This window comes from Berghia stephanieae, chromosome 3 (assembly GCF_034508935.2).
Source record: "Berghia stephanieae isolate SIO BIC M18660-M18661 chromosome 3, UCSD_Bste_1.3, whole genome shotgun sequence".
NCBI classification, from domain to species: Eukaryota; Metazoa; Mollusca; class Gastropoda; order Nudibranchia; family Aeolidiidae; genus Berghia; species Berghia stephanieae.
The window spans coordinates 34,321,382-34,342,070 of record NC_088362.1 but is presented as its reverse complement, the minus strand read 5'-3'; the positions used below and the strand labels follow the sequence as shown (position 1 = coordinate 34,342,070).

The 20,689-nt window shown below is 37.3% G+C and overlaps 1 protein-coding gene across 9 annotated transcripts in view; it reads left to right on the top strand.

Moving 5' to 3' along the window:
- Nucleotides 1-502: 502 nt before the first annotated feature.
- LOC144967600 (uncharacterized) overlaps nucleotides 503-20,689 on the top strand; it is a 79,138-nt gene continuing 58,951 nt past the window's right edge. For 3 of the 9 annotated variants that reach the window (XM_078905080.1, XM_078905079.1, XM_078905078.1), the window contains exons 1-9: nucleotides 503-739; nucleotides 8,611-8,690; nucleotides 9,869-9,933; nucleotides 11,089-11,196; nucleotides 12,448-12,524; nucleotides 13,882-14,005; nucleotides 16,807-16,899; nucleotides 19,355-19,386; nucleotides 20,564-20,678. In XM_078905080.1, the coding sequence (XP_078761206.1) occupies nucleotides 684-739; nucleotides 8,611-8,690; nucleotides 9,869-9,933; nucleotides 11,089-11,196; nucleotides 12,448-12,524; nucleotides 13,882-14,005; nucleotides 16,807-16,899; nucleotides 19,355-19,386; nucleotides 20,564-20,678 (750 nt within the window). In that variant the 5' untranslated portion in view covers nucleotides 503-683. Of the gene's footprint in view, nucleotides 740-7,291; nucleotides 7,405-8,610; nucleotides 8,691-9,868; nucleotides 9,934-11,088; nucleotides 11,197-12,447; nucleotides 12,525-13,881; nucleotides 14,006-16,806; nucleotides 16,900-19,354; nucleotides 19,387-20,563; nucleotides 20,679-20,689 lie in introns of those variants that run through there. The other 6 variants (XM_078905086.1, XM_078905085.1, XM_078905083.1 and 3 more) reach the window with 4 other exon arrangements.

Here is a 20,689-nt window from a genome sequence, read left to right as displayed (position 1 = left end):
GCAGTCTCGGTAGCCCCATTCGTGATGGTGGCTATTAAAGTCTCCCAGACAGATGGAAGGATGGCTGACCACCGGTACCGGTGGTGTAGTCCAAGTCGCTCTAGGTGGTTTGTAAATATTATGCAAACACAGTCCACCTACTTCCACGGAAATTCGGTTCACCCCATTGCTGTCCGTTACGCTCTCAATGACCCTTACCTTCGATGGCTCTTTAGCGTAAACGCTAACCCCTCCTTTGAGCCTCGAAGTGTCCTCGCGTTGGACCACCGTATAGCCTGGGATCTGGAATCGGGAAGATTGCGCGCCTGAATAAAGGTGGGTCTCCTGTAAAAGGAGGATATCAACGCAATGAACGGCCAGTAGCTTTGATAAAAGTCGAGGCAGGCTGATTTTTTGAGATTTTTTTCTTGTACTTTTCTCTATTCGTTGTCTGGCACTATTTCATGCAAACATTTTCAGATATTATTTTTTCCCCAATACATTTGGCATTAAAAAAAAGATTAATCTGGCAATCGCATAGAGGGGAGAGATAGGAGAAAGAGTAGGCCTAGATTCAAGACATTCGACGTTCTGTGACAGGTCAGCGTAAGATTCAAACCAACCGAGACGGTGTAAACAGAAAATATCGATCACCGATAACGGGAGGTGACAGTAGACGTTATACATGTTACCGTGTTCTTGAAATGGATCAACAGAACGGAGATGAACAGTCTCCATTACCCATAGATTTTAACGGCAGGTATGTAAAAAATGATCTTTGAAAAGAGAACTTTTTTTTTTTCGAAAGAAAGCACCTCGCCTCAGCCAAATGATGAAGTCTTTTTTATGATTATTTTTGTGTGTGTGGGTATACTTGCATTCAAATTCAAACTCACCGCTGGAAGCTATAAGTATAAGTATAAGTTGAAGTGCCGCGGTAAATTTGAATGCTTGAGACAAATCAACCAACATCTAGATACTACTCTAGTGCTATTTAGACTTTTACTTAAAACCCCCCCCCCCCCCCCAGAGATTGTTGATATTGATAAGATTATAGATTGCAAGTTGAAGTTGAGTTGTACTTTTTTCCAACTTTATTAAAGTCTTTAATACAAGTAAGGGATACACAAGCAGTAGAATTGAGTGTATAAGTATAAGTAGATAGGAGTGCAAAGTAACAAGACAGAAGTTTTCACATTAGAAACAGTAGTAAAGATATCTTACTATAGTACCGATACTCATACCTGGATACCTACCTGGATACCTCTGTATAGAGCTTTTAGACTTGGTGTAGTCTCCTTCGCTCCTCCTCATCTATTAATGATTGGACCAATTTTTATAATTGAACTTGTTTCCTAGGATGTTGCTTATCTCCAACTCTGCTTTGAATTTATTCAAATTTTTTTTTCTGATACTGTGGTTTCTTGCAGTTTATTCCATTTATTTACAATTCTAGATGAAAAAAAGTTCCTTCTTTCATTTGTTTTAAAACATTCTTTTTCCAGTTTCTTGCTGTTTCCTCGTGTCTGAATGTTCTTGTTTTGTTTAAGAAATCCTGCCTCCACCCTGTCTATTCCCTTTACTATTTTATATGTCTGGATCATATCTCCCCTTCTTCTCCTGTAATCTAATGTCGGGAGATTTAATTCTTTCAATCTCTCACAGTAGGTTTTGTCTTTCAGGTGTGTGATAAGTTTTGTTGCTCTCCTTTGCACTCTTTCCAAACAGTCTTTGTCTCCCTCAAACTTCGGATACCATATGCAGTTGGCATATTCCAGCTTTGATCTAACCATAGTCTTGTAGATGGTTGTCATGTGTTTTGTTTTCATATTCTTGAAATTTCTTTTCACTATTCCTAGTGTTTTACTCGCCTTAGATTGAACATCTTGAATTTGCTTCTTGAAGTTTAGCTTCCTATCAATAAATACTCCTAGGTCTTTTTCCCCATTGGATTTCTCATACTCATACAATACCACCAATTGACCAATCGCTCAACCAATTTGTCCCATTGTTTCCAATATTTGTTTTTGGAAAGAAACGACTTAAAAAAAATAGATTAATTCTTCTCAGTTTCGAAGTTTTGTGAGTATTAGTATGACCTGATAAAGATAACCAGAGAATCAATCACCTCTGTCAATGCCAAGCTTTCCTTATGCCAAACAAGTAAAAGCACGTTAAAAAACCCAATGCAAACAGATCTGAATCATGTTATGCAGATAATGAAATTAAATCAGACAGCAAAAGAAGTGAGAGCTCAACAGATTCCTAGTCATTGCGGCGTCATAGAAATGAAATATCAGATACTTTGGCCAAAATGGGATCTGAGGAAACAAGATGAAAGCTTACATTGGCAAAATCAAGTCAATCATCATTAAGGCTCAGGCAAAAGCCAACTGGTACAAGATGCACCAGAGCTTAAAGTGACACCCAATCAAACTTTTAAATAGAAATGACTAGGTCACAATCTTTAGACTGCAATCAGGACACAATCGCCTGAAACACCCCATGCACAATATAGGAGAAACATGCATGTGTGATTCTGGTGAAGGGGAAGACGCTTACCATATACTCCAAATCTGTCTATAGTATGCAACAGCAAAGAGAGGATATTTGGCATGGTACCACACCTATGCATACTATAATGTAAGGACCCCTGACACAGCTAAGGAAGACGACGCTGTTCCTTCAGCAACTAGACATTCAAACATGAAGAAAATATGAGGGGAACGAAGAAGAGGAAGTGTCAATTGGGTCCACCTCCTATAGCATTCTTCCCTTCTTTAGAAAATACAAAGGGAAAAAAATTGATAAGATTCTAATCTTCTCTACTTTTACAATCAGATCAAGTTCAAATTAAAGTAAAAAAAATAGCTCCCCCCCCCCCCCCCCCCCCAAAAAAAAAAGGGAGCATATTCGACACCTGAAACTTGGGTGTATATTTGTCGCCAGATAATTCGGCACCCTGAAAAGTTGAGTCTTTACTTTAGCTTGTTGTTTTTGTTGTTGTTTTCTATTATTGTGTCTATTCCAAAACACAAACTGGCAATTTCTCTCTCTCTCTCTCTCTCTCTCTCTCTCTCTCTCTCTCTCTCTCTCTCTCTCTCTCTCTCTCTCTCTCTCTCTCTCTCTCTCTGTCTCTCTCTCTCTCTCTCTCTCTCTCTCTCTCTCTCTCTTCCTCTCTCTCTCTCTCTCTCTCTCTCTCCTCTCTCTCTCTCTCTCTCTCCTCTCTCTCTCTCTCTCTCTCTCTCTCTCTCTCTCTCTCTCTCTCTCTCTCTCTCTCTCTCTCTTCTCTCTCTCTCTCTCTCTCTCTCCTCTCTCTCTCTCTCTCTCTCTCTCTCTCCTCTCTCTCTCTCTCTCCTCTCCTCTCTCTCTCCTCTCTCTCTCTCTCTCTCTCTCTCTCTCTCTCTCTCTCTCTCTCTCTCTCTCTCTCTCTCTCTCTCTCTCTCTTCTCTCTCTCTCTCTCTCTCTCTCTCTCTCTCTCTCTCTCTCTCTCTCTCTCTCTCTCTCTCTCTCTCTCTCCTCTCTCTCTCTCTCTCTCTCCTCCTCTCTCCTCTCTCTCTCTCTCTCTCTCTCTCTCTCTCTCTCTCTCTCTCTCTCTCTCTCTCTCTCTCTCCTCTCTCTCTCTCTCTCTCTCTCTCTCTCTCTCTCTCTCTCTCTCTCTCTCTCTCTCTCTCTCTCTCTCTCTCTCTCTCTCTCTCTCTCATAAAAACATATACAAATCCATCACACTTGCACAATTACATACATGCATAGAATCAATATATAATCTTCATTTCTTGAAATTTTTCATCTCTATGCAAACCGACCTACCCCATACATCCCATATGTGCACATCTTCTTAGCAGGTCAGATAACCTTACATAATGAATTATGCTTTTGTAAAAAAACATTGTTGTAAGGGGCAATATTTTGCTTTGGGTTGAAAATATTTCCATGATAACAATGAGCTTATATAACATCAGACCTACAAATAAGTATGTCGTATCACACCTTCCTCTCGGCACACAAGCAGGCTTCGTTTCATTCAGACTCCTTCCAACAAGGAGCGCACACTACATTCTGTTTATTTGTTTAGACAAAATCTTTGTTTTCTTATGCGGAAGAAGAGTTTATATTCGAATAGTTCATATTTTGAATCATTTCATCCCTCAGCATTTTGATTAGTCCCTGCCTTCAGACAACCATTTAACCCTCCCACCATGCTGATAAAATCACACGACAGAAGTTGTTGAGGGTAGCTAATTCTCAACGTGCGCATGCGTGACTTGGGTGTCGAATAATCTGGTGACAAGATACACCCGAGTTTTGGGTGTTGAATAACACTCCAAAGAAAAAAAACTTCAGCATTTATATAGTGCATTATTATCCACTAAACATGCTCAAGGTGCTCTAGAAGGGGACCCTAGCCAACAGCAACACTAAAGATGAGGACGAGACATGACACCTGTTAGGCGATATTACATTTTTTTTTTTTTTCCGACAGAGACAATGCTATCTACGGCTACGGCTGAGTACTCATTTTAGACCTTGTATGGTTAGAGAATGTGAGTAAAGAACCTTTTCTAAGGACTAGGCTTTTTTCACCGCTCAGAGCAGGACTCAAACCCTGGACATTCCAGTCTGAAGGCGAGTGTCATACCACGAGACAACATAGCCACAAGGAAATTGATTTCCTCTCATCAACAAATTTTGCAGCTCACTCTTGCCTTCAAATATTTTTTTTTTCTGTGCAATTTTTAAGAGAACATTAAAAAAAATTACAAATAAAAAGAAAATATTAATGGATGAAAAGTTCCTTTATTTGTCTACACTAGTTGATCAACACAAGAGGTGAAAAACTTGAAAGCCTTGTCATGTAAAATGGTAAAGAAGGGTTAGAATTATATAAATATATATGTTTGAGTCAATTTAGATGCGGGATGTTTTTATTTTTGTGGTGATTTATGATAAGAGTGGTCAACACCTTCATTACTTTTTTCTGACGTTCGACTGTGATGTTTATACACTACACTACCAGCCTCTAAAGCCACCATAGCACATCACTTTAAAACAATGGTCACAGTCCCTGTCTGACCCACTTTGTACAAGAGTGATATGCCCAAAAAGACAATTTAAGTCTGGGGTCAAGTCTCTATAAAATTTAAATATTTTGAAAATTTTCCTTCCAATTTTGAATGGATTTATTTGTCTTTGAAAAGAAATGTCCTCTGAAAATATCACAGTGGAAATAATCTGATGCTCTTTAGATTTAGAGGGAATGTTATTTTGAGGTGTACATCTATAGTGCGGCTATGTGGTCTAGTGGTATGGCATTCACCTTTAAGCTGGAAGGTCCAGGTTTGTCCTGCTCTGAGTGATAGACTAGCTTCCTGTCCAAAGGGTTACAAGCAATTGCTGTTGTCTGTTTCACGCTATAGAAACCAGGATTAACCCCGGTTACACAGGCCTGCCTTCAGGCTCTAAAGCACTGCTTTTTCAGGAACATTTTACCCACTGGTATCAAGCTTTTGAGCAATATTAAGGTGCTTAAAGATACACTAAAAACTGTCAGCATATACAATGCAAGCCACTTAATTGGGACAACACTTATGCAGAAATGGTTCCAATTAAGAATCATTCAAATTCACAGATTCTTTTGTGGCCTCTATTGGAACAACCTATCAAGCAACACATATTTTTTTGCATTGGCTTTATCATTATATAGAGTAATACTTAGCATCCTTTTATCTTCTGGTCTAAAATATTATTTTCCATTAGTCGCTACATTTCACATTACATGTCGTGTGTAGTCATGATGTAAGTTAAAGAGAATGTGTCACCCTATATTATAACTTCACATTCATATGGCATTGTCACTGCACCCACATCTCAAAAATAGGCCAAATGAATCAATGACACATGAATCCTGTTCCACAATAATCCATAACACATACAATTTTAATTGACCAGTTTGTCCTGTCACAAGTAAATCAATCATTTTATCATTACCCACACTCTCATTAATCAATTGTTGCAATGATTAAATGATCAAATGGCTAAAGCCTAACATATTACCATATTAAATATTAAAGGGAATGTATAATGATAGACTCCTTGCCATTGTTAATTTTTGATTTACCGACTTTGTTTATTTGAAGACATGGGACGACTCCATTCTTGTTCCTTTCAATGGGAATATTCATGTTTTGATTACTTTGGAAAGAAAAATATTCTTTAAAATGTTTACTGAACCTCTGAAATCTAAGCAATTACATAATTGGCTTGCATTCCTTTTAAACAATAGAAATTATCTAGAAAAATTTTTGTCATTGTCAGATCTTTCCAATTAAGGGGCTCTTCTGATAAAGCAGTGTTCCAATAACCGGCTTCGACTGTAGTACCATAATTTTTTTCTCTGGGATATGCACATTGACAGTAATACTCGATTCTGATCAAGTCAGTTGGTTTATTTGAAGAAGAAAAAGAAACAGATTCACAAAATTGGTCAACCTGTGGTACATTCTTGGTCTGTAAATTCTCTTCTCATTTCCACCAAACTCACTGCCATCTATAATATAAAGTTGGAATATAAAAAAGGAAAAGAATTAACAATACTCCTATCTGGTTTAAAAGTGGATCAAACAATCAGCGTGGAGGGCAGTAGCACTTTGGGGATGAAGTAAAGTCCATATACCACTGTACCACGCTTCCCGTGAATTGATACTCTGATGAAGCATTTCCTTTTCATCAGTTAATTTTTTTTATGGGTTGAATAATGAAAAATAATCGTGCTTAAACTGGATTGGGATGTCAGAGGGATAGTCAATAAGAAAAAAACTAAGGAAGAAAATGAGAAAAAAAATATTCCTCCTCCTTGGACATTTGGAATCATTAGAGGACAGGATCTAAGGCTACGTGTATTGAAATTCGATTGTTTTCCACTGAAGAAGATTTTGAGTCTGAAATGTGTCTTGAAATATATTCTATTTTATCACATATTAAAAAAAAATTTGAACTGTTTATATCTATTTATTTGTGTAAACAAATAATTCTATAAATAGAGTCCAGTGTTCCATGGTAAATTTTTATAGGGACCAAGATAAATAATGCCATAGTCAGTGGAGCATATCGTTGGAAGAAAGAATTGTGATTTTGTGTATTCTCCCACAGACGTATACAAAATAAATGGGTTTAGTCCCTATTGTCATGAATTTTAAGCTTTAATTTTTCTGTCATGGTCCAATGGGTTCTTGATCCCCATAAAGCATTGTTTGAATCAATTGATTGTGAGAGGTAATCTAGTCTTCATAAGCATTATCGCTTATTCTTCTTCACCTGTATTTTAGGACTGACTGATCTGGCCCCATGAATTAAGCACATGACCTTGATTCCACCTATAAAATTCCAGTGTTATTGATTCAGTTCTTTATCATTATTTTATGAGTGGTGTGTTTATATTTTGGTGGAGTTTAAATATTAGGTTTATATATCTATGGGAACAAATATATTTTTCATTATATTTGCTAATTAAGTTTGAATTTTATTTCTTTTTCCTCTCCTCTCTTCTCTCTCTCTGTCTGTCTGTCTGTCTCTGTGTCTGTCTGTCTGTCTGTCTCTCTCTCTCTCTCTCTCTCTCTCACTCTCTCTCTCACATACTTTTTCTCCCTTTTTCTTCTGTTTCCATCAGTAGGGACAAGGAATATAACTTGTCAAAACAGTACACTCATCCAAAACTTCCGAGGGAACAAGCCGTTGTCACTAAATTGGTATAAAAGCTATTTATCTCTTGATGGTATAATTCTTTGAAAGTTTAGGTGCTTCTGAAAGGATCTGTCTTCCGGTGGTCTCGTAAATTGTAAATTTATAGCCTGACACAGTAAAAAAAAATAACATCAAAATGAAAGGCAGCGACAAGCAAAAGAAAACAAATTCTGAGGTTTATTCAATAGTTCAACTAATGGTATCATTTGTTTCCATGAGAACTTCTAATGATAACTCACTAGATGGGTGGAAAAAATCTAAATACGACTGTCAAAATACTAGTCCTAGTGTCAGGCTATATAAAGTAACAAAGGCTTCGGTCTTCCCTACTGTATCTTTTGTCCTTTTCTATATATGACTTTATGTCCTTTTCTTGGAATCACTTGTGTTTTGATCAGAGGTTTACAGACTGATGGAATCTAAATATTATGTTTGTTTTTTTTTCATTTTTTTTTCATTCTTCTATTCTATGCTGAGACGACCTAAATCTGATACAAGCTGTATTGAATTTCTAAAAAAGCTGAGAAAATTGTAGATTGAACAAATATTGTCAGTAATAAAAAATAACCCCAAAACATGAGCTTTTATATAGCGCAATATCCACTAAACTTGCTCAAAACGTTTTACTAGGGGTCCCTTGTAAGACGAGACATAATGCCTGTTAGGCGATATTACAATATTCTTGGACTGAGACAATGCTTTCTAAGGCCAGGTACTCATTTTACATCTGAGTAGGTGAGAGAATGTGAGTAAAGAGTAAGTAAAGGACTAAACTATGCGCTGTCAGAACTCCGAACGGGACTTGAACCCTGGACCCTCCTATCAAATGCATTCCAACCATTTGATATTTGATTGATGGGTTTTCCTCTGTTTTTCATTTCATGTCTCAAGTCTTGATCCGAGTCAGCTGCCCAATGTGACTCTAGGGAATCATTCACTGATGGCATCACAACATGGATCTCATTCCCCAGGTAGGTGGTCATACCATGTATATTACCTTTATCCCCACTTCATTACTTACTAATAACAAATACTTTTATCTTAATTCTTGAGTTGCAGAATGCAGGCTTGCCAAGTAACAGGACATTGTCTATTATATTCGTATACAATGTGGTTCAAAATATGTGAACTTTTACAAGAAAATGAAAAAAATGTGTCTGTGATATAACACAAAGTAAACAATGTTTCGGCCTTTGGCTTCTTCAGGTAAACAAGAAATGGAAATATGTTATATTACATTTGCATTATGGTTAAAACAGTATAGGTAAAATGTGTGTGTGTGTGTGTGAAAGGGAAGGGGAGAGAGACAGAAAGAGAGTGAGGGAAGGGGGAATGGCTTGATCGCCTTGTAATTTGATACTTTAAGCGATAAGGAATAGTGGATTTTGTCTAGCAAGGCCATGTCTTGTTCTGTAATATAACATTCATGTCTTCTTGCCCTCACCTAGTTTAATTCATGACCGTTGTCATGTTTTGGATTTTATTGGTAAAATAGCTGTTTATTGCATTGTGCTTCTTGAAATAAGAATATGAATATATTATATATATTATATATTATTTATATTAAAAATATTAAAAAAAAAAAAAGAAAAAAAAGTAAAGTATGATGAATTAATGAAGTCATATGATCATCATAATGATGATGTTTTGTTGGCGAGTTTGTACAATGTATTAAAAAATTTGAATCATCAGACAGTTGGTGATTGACAAATTTTTATGAGAGTCTCAGGGATGTTTTTTTTTTTTATCAATCATTTTTATATTTAATTCTAAATGACAAATTAGGGAGCAGGCACTGGTGTAAATAAACTTCTGATAAATTATCTATGAATCAGTGCCAGACAAAGCAAGAAAGAAAAATACCTGTGATTCGGAGGGGTCCGGTTTGATCCCCAGTCGAGGCAGGCTGATTTTTTGGGATGGTCTTTTCTTGGATTTTTATTTCTTGCTTTGTCTTGCACTGTTTTTCATACACGCTTTTTCTGATATTTCTTTCAAATGACAGCAAAACTGTTTCCTTAATTTATATCTTGTTAGATCTTGTTAGAAAAAACTTTGAATTATTGTTCACAAATACTCTAGACATTGATGTTGATTGATTTTCTACACGATTTAATTCCCACACATTCATTCTTTTTATTATTTCTAGTGGGGTCTGCTCTCAGTGTTGCTGGCAGACGGTCCCCTGTCAAGACCATCAAGGAGTATAACCAGGTGTGTGTACGTGTGTGTGTGTGTCGATTGTTTTATCCTGGTCTCATTCTAATGTGGTATATTTTATCCTTTCAAGTCAGAAATTCAGAATCCCGGGGGCATTCAACAGCAAACTAAAAACCTATTATTTTTAGAAATCAATTCCTGGCTTAATGTTTGATGAACTGTTATAACATTTGCATTGGATTTCTAAGTCTAATAATATTGACATTTGATTTAAATGTCGGTATATGTATCCACCACCTAAATCTAATAGCTATGGCAATTTTCTAAATGATGTTATTGTAAAGCATCTAGAGCTCATTATTGTGTGAGATGTTGGCGCTATCGAAGCTATGCATTTAGGTAAACTACTCACAACATCCACCTGTCAGATTTAACATACCAACTGACAAAACTGTGTGTATGTAACCTTTAAGGTGTATAGTCTGATTGATATAAATTATTGAGAACTAATCATTAAAGTGGCTGTCGAAAAACAATAACAAAGAGCTGAGTGACGTCAATTTTGTTCCTGTATGTAAATGTACAGTTATGTGTTTATTATTCATTAATGTTACATTGGCCGGTAAAAGGGTGAGTGGGCTATCTACATTATATAAAGGTTTTGAAAAAGTCACTGGGATGCTGGTTTTTTTATCATATTGAACCTCTTCAATTATTTTATTTTTTTGAAAGTTAACTGAATTTTGAAAGATTTAAACGGTCTACGTGAAACACTGACATTGTGTGTGAGATGAAAATTAACTTGGATATTTTTTTAAAAAGTGAGAGAAAGGGAACATGATATGAGTTTTGAAATATTCTGGGATAGCCTATTTAACTATAAAACTATCCAATGGATGTTTTTTCGAAGGGATATAATATAGTTGGGGTTGTTTTGTTTATAATTTTGGAATTGTTTTCTGACCAGCGCCCCCCCCCCCCCCCATCCTACCCATCTCTAAAAAAAATATTTTATGTTTACATTTGATTGTAAAAAGAAAATATGAGTAATGTGCTTTTCACATTTAATGGATATTGCTTTTTATAAAATTTAAAGTGAAAAAAACAACTTTTGAACATTTTAGTTTAACTAGGTAGAATAATCACTATTTCCAATTTATAAATGAAGATTTATAATATGTCATTTTTTACACATTCTCATCATTGCAGCAAGTCAGCGACCTCACCAAGGAAAACTTTAACCTGAAGTTAAGGATCTATCATTTGGAGGAGAGGATGGAACAGCAGTATGGAGATGAACAAGATGTTTTTAAAACGGTAATTTTTAAACTTTAAAAAAATCAATCCTCCTGGTGTGAATGTTTGTCTAAGAGAATTAACCTATAATCTATGCCTATAATCTATCTCTAATTAACTTACATTGGCCAACTGCCTTGATAAAATTGGGACTGTCCTGATTTGGCAATGTGGGGAAAAAGAAAAAAAAGATTGGAAAAAAAGACTGATTATGTGTAAGGAAATGAGCCTGGCATGTCCCAGGATTATGATTTTTTGACTAGTAAATTAAAACAAGGAACAAACAAATAGAGAGTATAGGTTTAAATCTAGATTCCAAACATACTGACATTTTGGGTATAGCAGTTGTGGGCTTTAGGGTTTCCTGTTTTAGCTCTTTAAAACGTTGGCCGCTATGTTAACCACTGATTTTTATAAATTTACTTCATATCTTACTGCTTGTGATATTCTCAACTCACTTTGGTACAGGCGGGCTGATTTTTTTTTTCTTTTTCTTTTCTCTGCTTTACCTGGTATTGTTTCATACACACCTTTTCAGATTCTTATCTTACAGCAGTGCCTGCTCCCAAATTTGTCTCTTCGAAAATATAATCACAATGGAATCCTAATAAAGTAAATACTGCAGGATCAGAAAGAGTGGCTGACTTTAAGTAAGGTTGATTTATCCAATATCAATAGACCACTCTTTGATAAAGAACAGACAATTTGGGACCAACAGAGGTGCAGACTTTAACTTTGAACTAAGAGTGTTGACTTTATACGGATTCCGTTGTATCATTTATTTTCCATGATTATTTCATCAAATTTAAGATTCTTGAACTACCCAGTCAGGAAATTGGAACAAATTCTCATTTGTAGCGCTGCGACTTTGAGATGGTGCCTTGGGAAGGAGTTTGAAATTTCAAACGCAGGAGTTCAAGAATCTTATTACTTTACTCTTCCAATGACCTCACCTATTTATTTCTTGATTGATTCTTGAATTTAACGATTTGACATGAATAATTATAATTGTGGTCAGGATATCATTATGCGTATCTATATATAATTCTGTTTTTAGTGAAACCAGATGCATGCAGGAAAAAAAATTGTTCAGATATTTTTAGTTTTTTTTTGGGTTTTTATTTTTTTACAAAAGATATTAGGGATGCCTCATAATTTTTTTTTGCTATCATGCTGTAGTAAAATTGAGTTTTCACTACAAAGAGAGCGGTATGATGACGACGACTTCCAACTTATCTCATTTTGTCTCCATTTCATGACTCCTTCTTACAGAACATAGAACTGAAAGTCATGGTTGACCACCTGAAGGAGGAATTATCTGAAAAGCAAATCTATCTTCTCAAAGCTGCGTAAGTATGAGCTTTTTTTTTTATTAGTGATTTCTTTCTGGGTGAGTTCTGACCTCCACATGGTGGATGGAGAGGTCACTTTTGCTTTGTCTTCTACCTCCCTATGTCTGTTTTTTTCTTTCCATGTTACTTTCTGTCTTTGTTTGATTTAACCATTTTCCATCATAGCTTTTTTTAAAGAACCATATTGTACTTTTTAAACATTTGAGTGTATCTTTTATGGCAGGAGCCTTAGCTTGTGCTGGATGGGACTTTTAGGTATTATCAAAATAGACACATTGGTGGAATTGTCGTGCAATCTCATGTTCTTCCCTTTTTGAACTTTTCCCCTTTGTCTGACTTTTTCTTTGGTGCTTTTACTTTTAACTTCAGATCTAAAACTTCCCAAATCATGCTCCTTTTTATTGGCTCTGAAATGACCTACAAGTGACCCACAAGTGCTGTAAAACTCCTAAAGCAATCAACTTTTTCTTTTACCGCATATTCTAACTTTGTATTTCTTAAAAGTTCAGGCAGTTTTTATCAGACTGATATTTAAATGGGACCTTGATTTTTTTTATTTGTTTCGTTTAACCATATTCCATCAATTTTTATTCTAATGCTTTTTAATGATAAAGTTGGTCATTAAAAACATTTTTTATTTAATTTATTTCTAGCATGAATATAAAGAGCTGGGTTTTAGCTTTCATTTTTTAAATTAATTTTTTTGTTTTTGCAAAGCCGAAAGCAACACTTTTTATGCAAAAATGTTTTATTTCAATGACTGTTGGTTTTTAAATCATTATTTATATGAAATGGTTTGATTTTTTTTTTATAAATCAAATTAATCTGTTCAAATTTCACATCAAACAGGGTTTGCCAATACAATGTTTTATATTTTTAAAATTGTTCATGGTAACGTTTTGTTGAACTCATTGATATGTATTTCCCCAGAAATGTGTATTAAATTGTAAGGGATTAAGTGTACACAAAAACACACTAAAACTTGGGCAGCTGTGCTGGGCTCTGCATGTTATGTGGTCTATGACACTCCCCTTCAGAACGGAGGGCCAGGGTTTGAATCCCACTCTGAGCGGCGCATGATATCAGTAGAAAAGGCTCTTTACTCACATTCTCTCACCGTACTCTGGTATAAAGTGAGTACCTGACCATTAACAGCATTGTCTCTGTCTGGAAAACAAAATTGTAATAGGCGTCGCGTCTCGTTCTACTTGTTAAGTGTTACTGGTTGCTAGGGGCCCTTTATAAAGTGCTTTGAGCACGTTTAGTGGATATTGTTCTGTATAAAGGCTTTAGGGTTTTTTTTTTTTTTTTTAACCAGTTTTTACTTGTACTTTTTTTTATCTTGACTTGACAGGCAAGCTGTGAGTACGATGACTGTGAATCACCAGCAAGCAGAGGAAGCCATCAAGAAACAATGTATGGCTGACCGACAACAGGAAGTAGATGAGATGAAAGCAGCATTGGACAAGGCCATTCAGGTTGGAATATTTTAAAACTTCAAAGTGAAAATAGAATTTTCATGTTTAATGGTCAAGGGTGAAATGAAAGACTGTGGGTTCCGAGCTTCACCCCCCCAGCCCCTCTCTCTCTCTCTTTCTCTCTCTCTCTCTCTCTCTCTTTCTCTCTCTCTCTCTCTCTCTCTCTGTCTGTCTGTCTCTTCCTCTCTCTCTCTCTCTCCTCTCTCTCTCTCTCTCTCCTCTCTCTTCTCTCTCCTCTCTCTGCTCTGTCTTCTCTTTCCTCTCTTCTCTCTCTCTCTCTCTCTCTCTCTCTCTGTCTCTCTTCTCTCTCTCTCTCGTCTCTTCTCTCTCGTCTCTTCTCTCTCTCTCTCTCTCCTCCCTCCCTCCCCTCCCCCTCCCCTCCCTCTTCTTCTCTCTCTCTCTCTTGTCTCTCTCTCTCTTTCCTCTCTCTGTCTCTCTTTCTCTCTCTCTCTCTGTCTCTCTCTCTCTCTCTCCCTCTCCTCTCTCTCCTCTCTCCTCTCTCTCCCTTCTTCTCTCTCTCTCTCTCTCTCTCTCTCTCTCTCTCTCTCTCTTCGTCTGTCTCTTCTCTCTCTCTCTCTGTCTGTCTCTCTCTCTCTCTCTCTCTTTCCTCTCTCTCTCTCTCTCTCTTCTCTCTCTCTCTCTCTGTCTCTTCTCTCTCTCTCTCTCTCCCTCCCTCCTCCTCCCCCCTCCCCCTCCCTCTCCTCTCTCTCTCTCTCTCTCCTCTCCTTTCTCTCTCTCTGTCTCTTCTGTTTCTCTCTCTCTCTTCCTCTCTCTCTCTGTCTCTTCCCCTCTCTCTCTCTCTCTCTCTCTCTCTCTCTCTGTCTCTCTCTCTCTCTGTCTCTTTCTCTCTCTCTCTCTCCTCCTCCCCCTCCCCTCCTCTCCTTTTCTCTGTCTCTCTCTGTCTCTCTCTCCTCTGTCTCTTCTCTCTCTGTCTCTTCTGTTTCTGTTCTCTCTCTCTCTCTCTCTTCTCTCTCTCTCTCCCCTCCTCTGTCCTCTCTCTCTCTCTCTCTCTCTCTCCCTCCCCCTCCCTCTGTCTCTCTCTCTCCCCCCCTCCTCTCTCTCTCTCTCTCTCTCTCTCTCTCTCTCTCTCTCTCTCTCTCTCTCTCTCTCTCTCTCTCTCTCTCTCTCTCTCTCCGCTAAGAGCCATGTCACGCTTTACGAGAAAAAGGGAAATAATCTGTCCAATAAGAGCAATGTCGCAAAATCTTAAGACATGGTGATAGGTTTGGGTTGTCAACTGACTTTTCCCTGGCAAGAAATATTATCCATGTTCTAGGGTGTTAAATATGTGATATATTTTTCCCCTACCGACCACATTCTTTTCCATCGTTCCCCTACCGCCCAAAGCCTGATCCCCAACCGACCACCCGATCTTACCACTAACAGAACATTTTTATGATGCACTACAATTTGATATACAGATCAAATGAATAACGAGGAAGACTGTACTGTAAATATCGTCTTAAGTATACAGTAATTAAGACTATCATTTATTCATTAAAAAAAATAAGCTTAAAATTCTTGCTCTACACTCTTTACAGTGTCTACCTGCCAAGGAAACATTAATATAGTAACAATGATGAGGACAAGACATGACATGCAGATTTTTTTAAAAACAAACATTAAGTTGAAACAAATATCATCGAGCCCTTCCTCCTCAAGGGCTTCAATGGTATCACGCTGGCTGCCAGAGCATTTTTTTCCTTCATGTAACCAGCGCTTGCACTGGCCGCAACTAATCTGATGAACATGATGAATCTTCGTCCAGAATAACCTCTGTACGAGTCTCTGACTAGTTTCGCCGAGGATGATTTCTGTCTTTCTCTTTTTTTTTTTTCCCTTCCCTCTCCCTTTCTGCTTCAGTGCCAATCTATCTGCTTTATTTTTTCCCCTCTCCTGACGTTTCCTTTCCTGCTCAGTCTTCTTTGTAGCCTCTTTTTCTGCCTTCCTAATAGCAGCCACTGTTAAACGACAAACTATTTATCAACTATTTACACATCTAGGTCTAGGAAATTAAAAAAAAACAACATAAAACGTTTTAAGGTGTTTGGTAGGGTTTTTTAAAGACCCATTTAAAGTGTTTGGTCGGTAGTGACGGGACATGCGAAAATGCCCTTCCCTCACCGACCAACCTGGTTTCAGGACACATTGGAGATTCAACACTGATTTGACAATATTATTGCCTAAATATAGATCCCAGGAGGCAGTTTTAAGCCACTCAATATAATTCTACTGTTATAAAACTTACATTCGACTTTTTTGTCAGTCAGGACGTACGATGTGCAACCCATAAGACAAGAAACTTTTTCATCTTACCTGAACAAAAGTTGTCAATTTGAGTGAGTTTTCGCTTTAACTTGCTATTTTGACAGTTTGTAGTGGCGGAAGCAGTCTTCGTAGACGATGTAATCGGATTGTTACAACTAAAGTCATTCAATTAAAGACGTAACAAAACAAAAACTCTCTATTTGGTCGGTCAGGGAAATGGTCTTTAAGGGAAGGGAAGACTCTAGTTAGAAAATCCTCCTAGTGCCCAGCACAACATGGGTTTCTCCAAACATTTTTTTTCACTTTCACCAATCTCATGTAATTACCAAAGTAAATAAGAATCCTGTCATCCACGTCCACCATCTTGGAGTGACACACTGTAAACCTCTGGCTTCATCTCTATGTGCTCGCTCTTGTAATACAGTAAGATACTTTTGTTTTTGTTGGAAGCTGAAGAAGGTTTTGAGTCTGAAACGTTTCATTTTAACATGTTAAATATTTATTTTCTCTGCATGGTTGACTTGTTCTGTCAGGAGTGTAACAGGAGCCAAAAGCAGGCTGAAGACGCAACAGAAGAATTGGAAACGATGGAAAATGATTTAAGATTGACTCAGAAAACTAATGAGGTAATTTCTATAATTTCTATTTTAGCCTTAGAAGTGTGATGCCTGGGGAGACTCGTCTTTTTTTCCATTTTATTCCAAAACCAGCAAGTGTTACTTGGTACTTAGACAGGTTGAACTGACTAGCAAGAATCTTTTTTTTTTAAATTTCTGATGGAAAGTACTGATGTCTTATTGAATTGTCAGCAGGCAATTTTCCTGTTGTCTGCTTATTGCTATTTTGACACCACCCAAGATTCACTGCTTCTACCACTTGTATAATTATTATATATCGCAATATTCTCTTAATGTGTTCAGAGCATTTTACAAGGTGTTCCAAGTCAACCGAAACTCTTCACATGTAGGATGTGAGGTGCTATTAGAATTTGTGTTGTTCTTGCTGTTGATAGAAACTACATTGTTTCTGGCAAGGTACTCATTTTTTATTGTGGTCAGAAATTTGTGAGGAAAGTGTCTTTACCGAGGACTCAATTTTGCACTTCCCAGAGTGGCAATCTAAGCGGGGACCTACCGGTCTGAAGACTTGTTTCCTGCCACTAGTCCACAAAGTTTATAGAGGTCTGCAGGAAACCACTTTTCTTCATACTGATTTTGATACAGTGTTGTGCCTGTTGTGTCATCAGTAGTCTTAATGCTTCATCCATACTCCACTTTGCAATATTTTTCTTTGCTGTCATCTCAAGTCCTTTGAAATGGACATTGTGTTCAACTATGGAGCCCAAATTTTTGTTACATAGGTTTTCCCAATGATGATACTTTTTCACTTATTGTGGAATATTTAATTTGTGTCTTCACTTCTGCCATATTGTGCGTTCTGATAGTTCAGTTGGTAGAGCGCACGCTCTTCAAAAGCTAAGGGAATGGTATTGATCCTGGTTGTAATTGATAATTTTTCTGACCACGTTACCACCAAGCTGTGTTTGGATAGCTGGGTCTGTTAGATCTGGTGGAGGGCACTTCGCGATAGACTAGTGTAATATTTTAAAGCTAGCAAGCAACAGCATATGAGGGTCCCAATAGCTCTGTTGGTAAAGCACTCATTTCACATGCAAAGGGACAGAGATGGATCCCGGGTGCAGTCGAGGTTTTTATCTGACCCCCCCTGTCCAGCCAGCAGTGAATAGGTAGCTGAGTCTGTTAGATTTGGCAAAAAGTACTTTGTGATAGACTAGCGTTCTATCTAAATGGTAGCAAGCAATTGCTATGTCTGTTTCACGCTATAGAAACTGGGATAAACTCCGACTCCATGGGCCTATGGCTCTGAAAGACTACATTAAAAAAAAAAAGCAACAGCATATCACCAACGTAGAAATCTCCAGGCGCACAAGAATGCAAACTATTGTGGATGAAGTCAAGCACAGATGATGGAAATGGAAGGATCACATTCTCTGAATGAAAAAGTACAGACTGCCCTAGGCTGTAAACTGAGTGCATTCATTTTCTTCGACTGAATAATTAGTGTGTCGTAGATGCTATACATTTCTGTAATTTACTCACAAGAAACACATGAAACATACCAGCAAACAAAACATGTAATTTAAAACATTTATATTACTATTCAAACATTTATTTAGTGAGAACTGATCATCCAAGGGTGTTCTATAAACAATAACAAAGAAACTTTGTATGTTTCACTTGTTTGTATGAAACTGAAAGAAATTTTAATTCTGAGAGAAAACATTCGCATTCGATTCCTGTATGGTTCTGCAACTAAAACAAGTGAGTTGTACTCACTTTGCTATGATAAAATAAGAGACCGACTGAGAAGAAAGATCAGATGGGAAGGCAAGACGGACCGGAGAGGGAAATGAATGTACTCAGTTGACAGCCTCACACAGCTCAAAAGATGGTCCCCACTGGGGAAAGAGAAAGAGAGGCAGACCATTGGGCACCTGAAAGAGGACAGTTGAAGAGGAGATGAAAGAAGCTAAAAAGACATGGAATGAGGTGAGCTGGTTGTCCCAGGACAGAGATGCCTGGAGGAACTTTGTTATATTTCACCAAGGAACCAAGACGATAAGTAAATAAGTAAGCAAGCAATTGCTACAGTCAACTCACCCCCCTAGTCACTACATCTGTTTCTACTTTCTATTCCATGGAGCTGGAGTTTCTCCTGGTTTCTCTAGTGTGAAACAGACAATAGCAGTTGCTTACTATCCTTTGGATAGGATGCTAATCTTTCGCAAATTACTTTCTGCAAGATCCAACAGACCCAGCTACCCATTCACTGCTGCATAGACAGGGCAGGGGTCAGAAAAAAATCTCGACTGCACCTGGGATCGATCTTGGTCCCTTTGCACATTGAGTGAGTGCTCTACCAACTGAGCTACCGGGACCCTTCCATTAAAATTAAATGCCATCACGTATTGATTAATGTTTGCAATTAAAATCATCCAGAGATTGTTAGATGTAAAACTATTTTGAGATAAAATTTAAATTTGATTTGTTTTCTTGACAGGAATTGAGTGAGAAAATGAAAGCATCTCAGAGGTGAGGTTATTTTTTTTCTATTTTTTTTTTTCTTTTTAATTTTGAACTTATCCTCAAAGTGACACAGGTAATGTGAAATTCATCAGATTAATATTGAATTGCCACATAGCCACACATTTGAATATCTCATTAATGGATCAGCAATTATTGGTTTATTTCATTTCCATTTCTTGAATGTTTGTACTCTGATCCTGTGGTTTTTTTTTTGATTCTGAAATAGATAAATGTAAATGACGGAGATGCTTGTGTAATGTGATTTGTTGCAAACTTGCAACCTATTTAGATATTTTTTTTTGGATGTGTCTGGGTGGGGCTCCTGACCTCCCTTAGTGGGCAGGGAGGTCACTTACTCTGTCTTTTATACCCCTGTTTCTGTTTTCAAACTTGTTTTTTGTCTTTGTCTTGGAATGAGATTACTTGATTTTGTCCCTCCCCTTGTCCGAGTCCTAAGCTCGAAGGGAAACGGTCAAATGTATTGTTTAAGTTTTGGGGGATGATTTTTTTTCTTCTTGTAAATCATCTCTCTGTTATGTACTGTTATGTAGTTGGGAATGTATGTAAGCATTTTAGTGTGTACCTCTCAGTGGGATCTTGTGCTTGTGTCTGGATGAGATTTTTAGGGTGATCTCAAAACTATGTACAATGATAGTGTGCTCTTGGAATCTAAATCTATTCCCAATTTGTGCTTTTCCCCTTTGTCGTACTTTTCTTGTGTGCTTTTAATTGTAAATATTTTAATTTTTTACCATCCCATTTTTCTCCTATTGACTGGTGCTGAAATGACCTAAATGTGTCGCAAGTGCTGTAAAACCCTTGAAAACATGACATTTATGGGTGTGTGTAAAGCTGGGGGAGGGGGAGGGGTGTCAAATTTTGATCAGATCAGGATTTACAGTTAAATTTTAGATTGAAATTGAAATTATAATGTAAGTATTTTGTTCACAAATGGATAAATATGTTTGAATTGAATTGCTTTAGGCTGAATTCAAAGAAAGTATTTTAAAGTAACTATTTATTTTAATTCACCCACCCAAATTAATTTTTTTGTTATTTGCCTGTGTCAGGCCTGATGTCATGTTGATTTCAATGTCATGCATCAGCTTTGTAATGGGGAGTACAATGGGCTACCTCAATAATCCAATTTTATCACTGGTTTATCATTTACACACATTTACAGCCAAATTGATTCTCTGGAAAGAAAACTGAAGGATTCAGAACAAATGGTGGAAGGGCTGAAGGAGGATGTGTCAAATCTCTATAAACAACTGGAGAGAAAAGACAGAGACATGAAGGTAACAGCGGT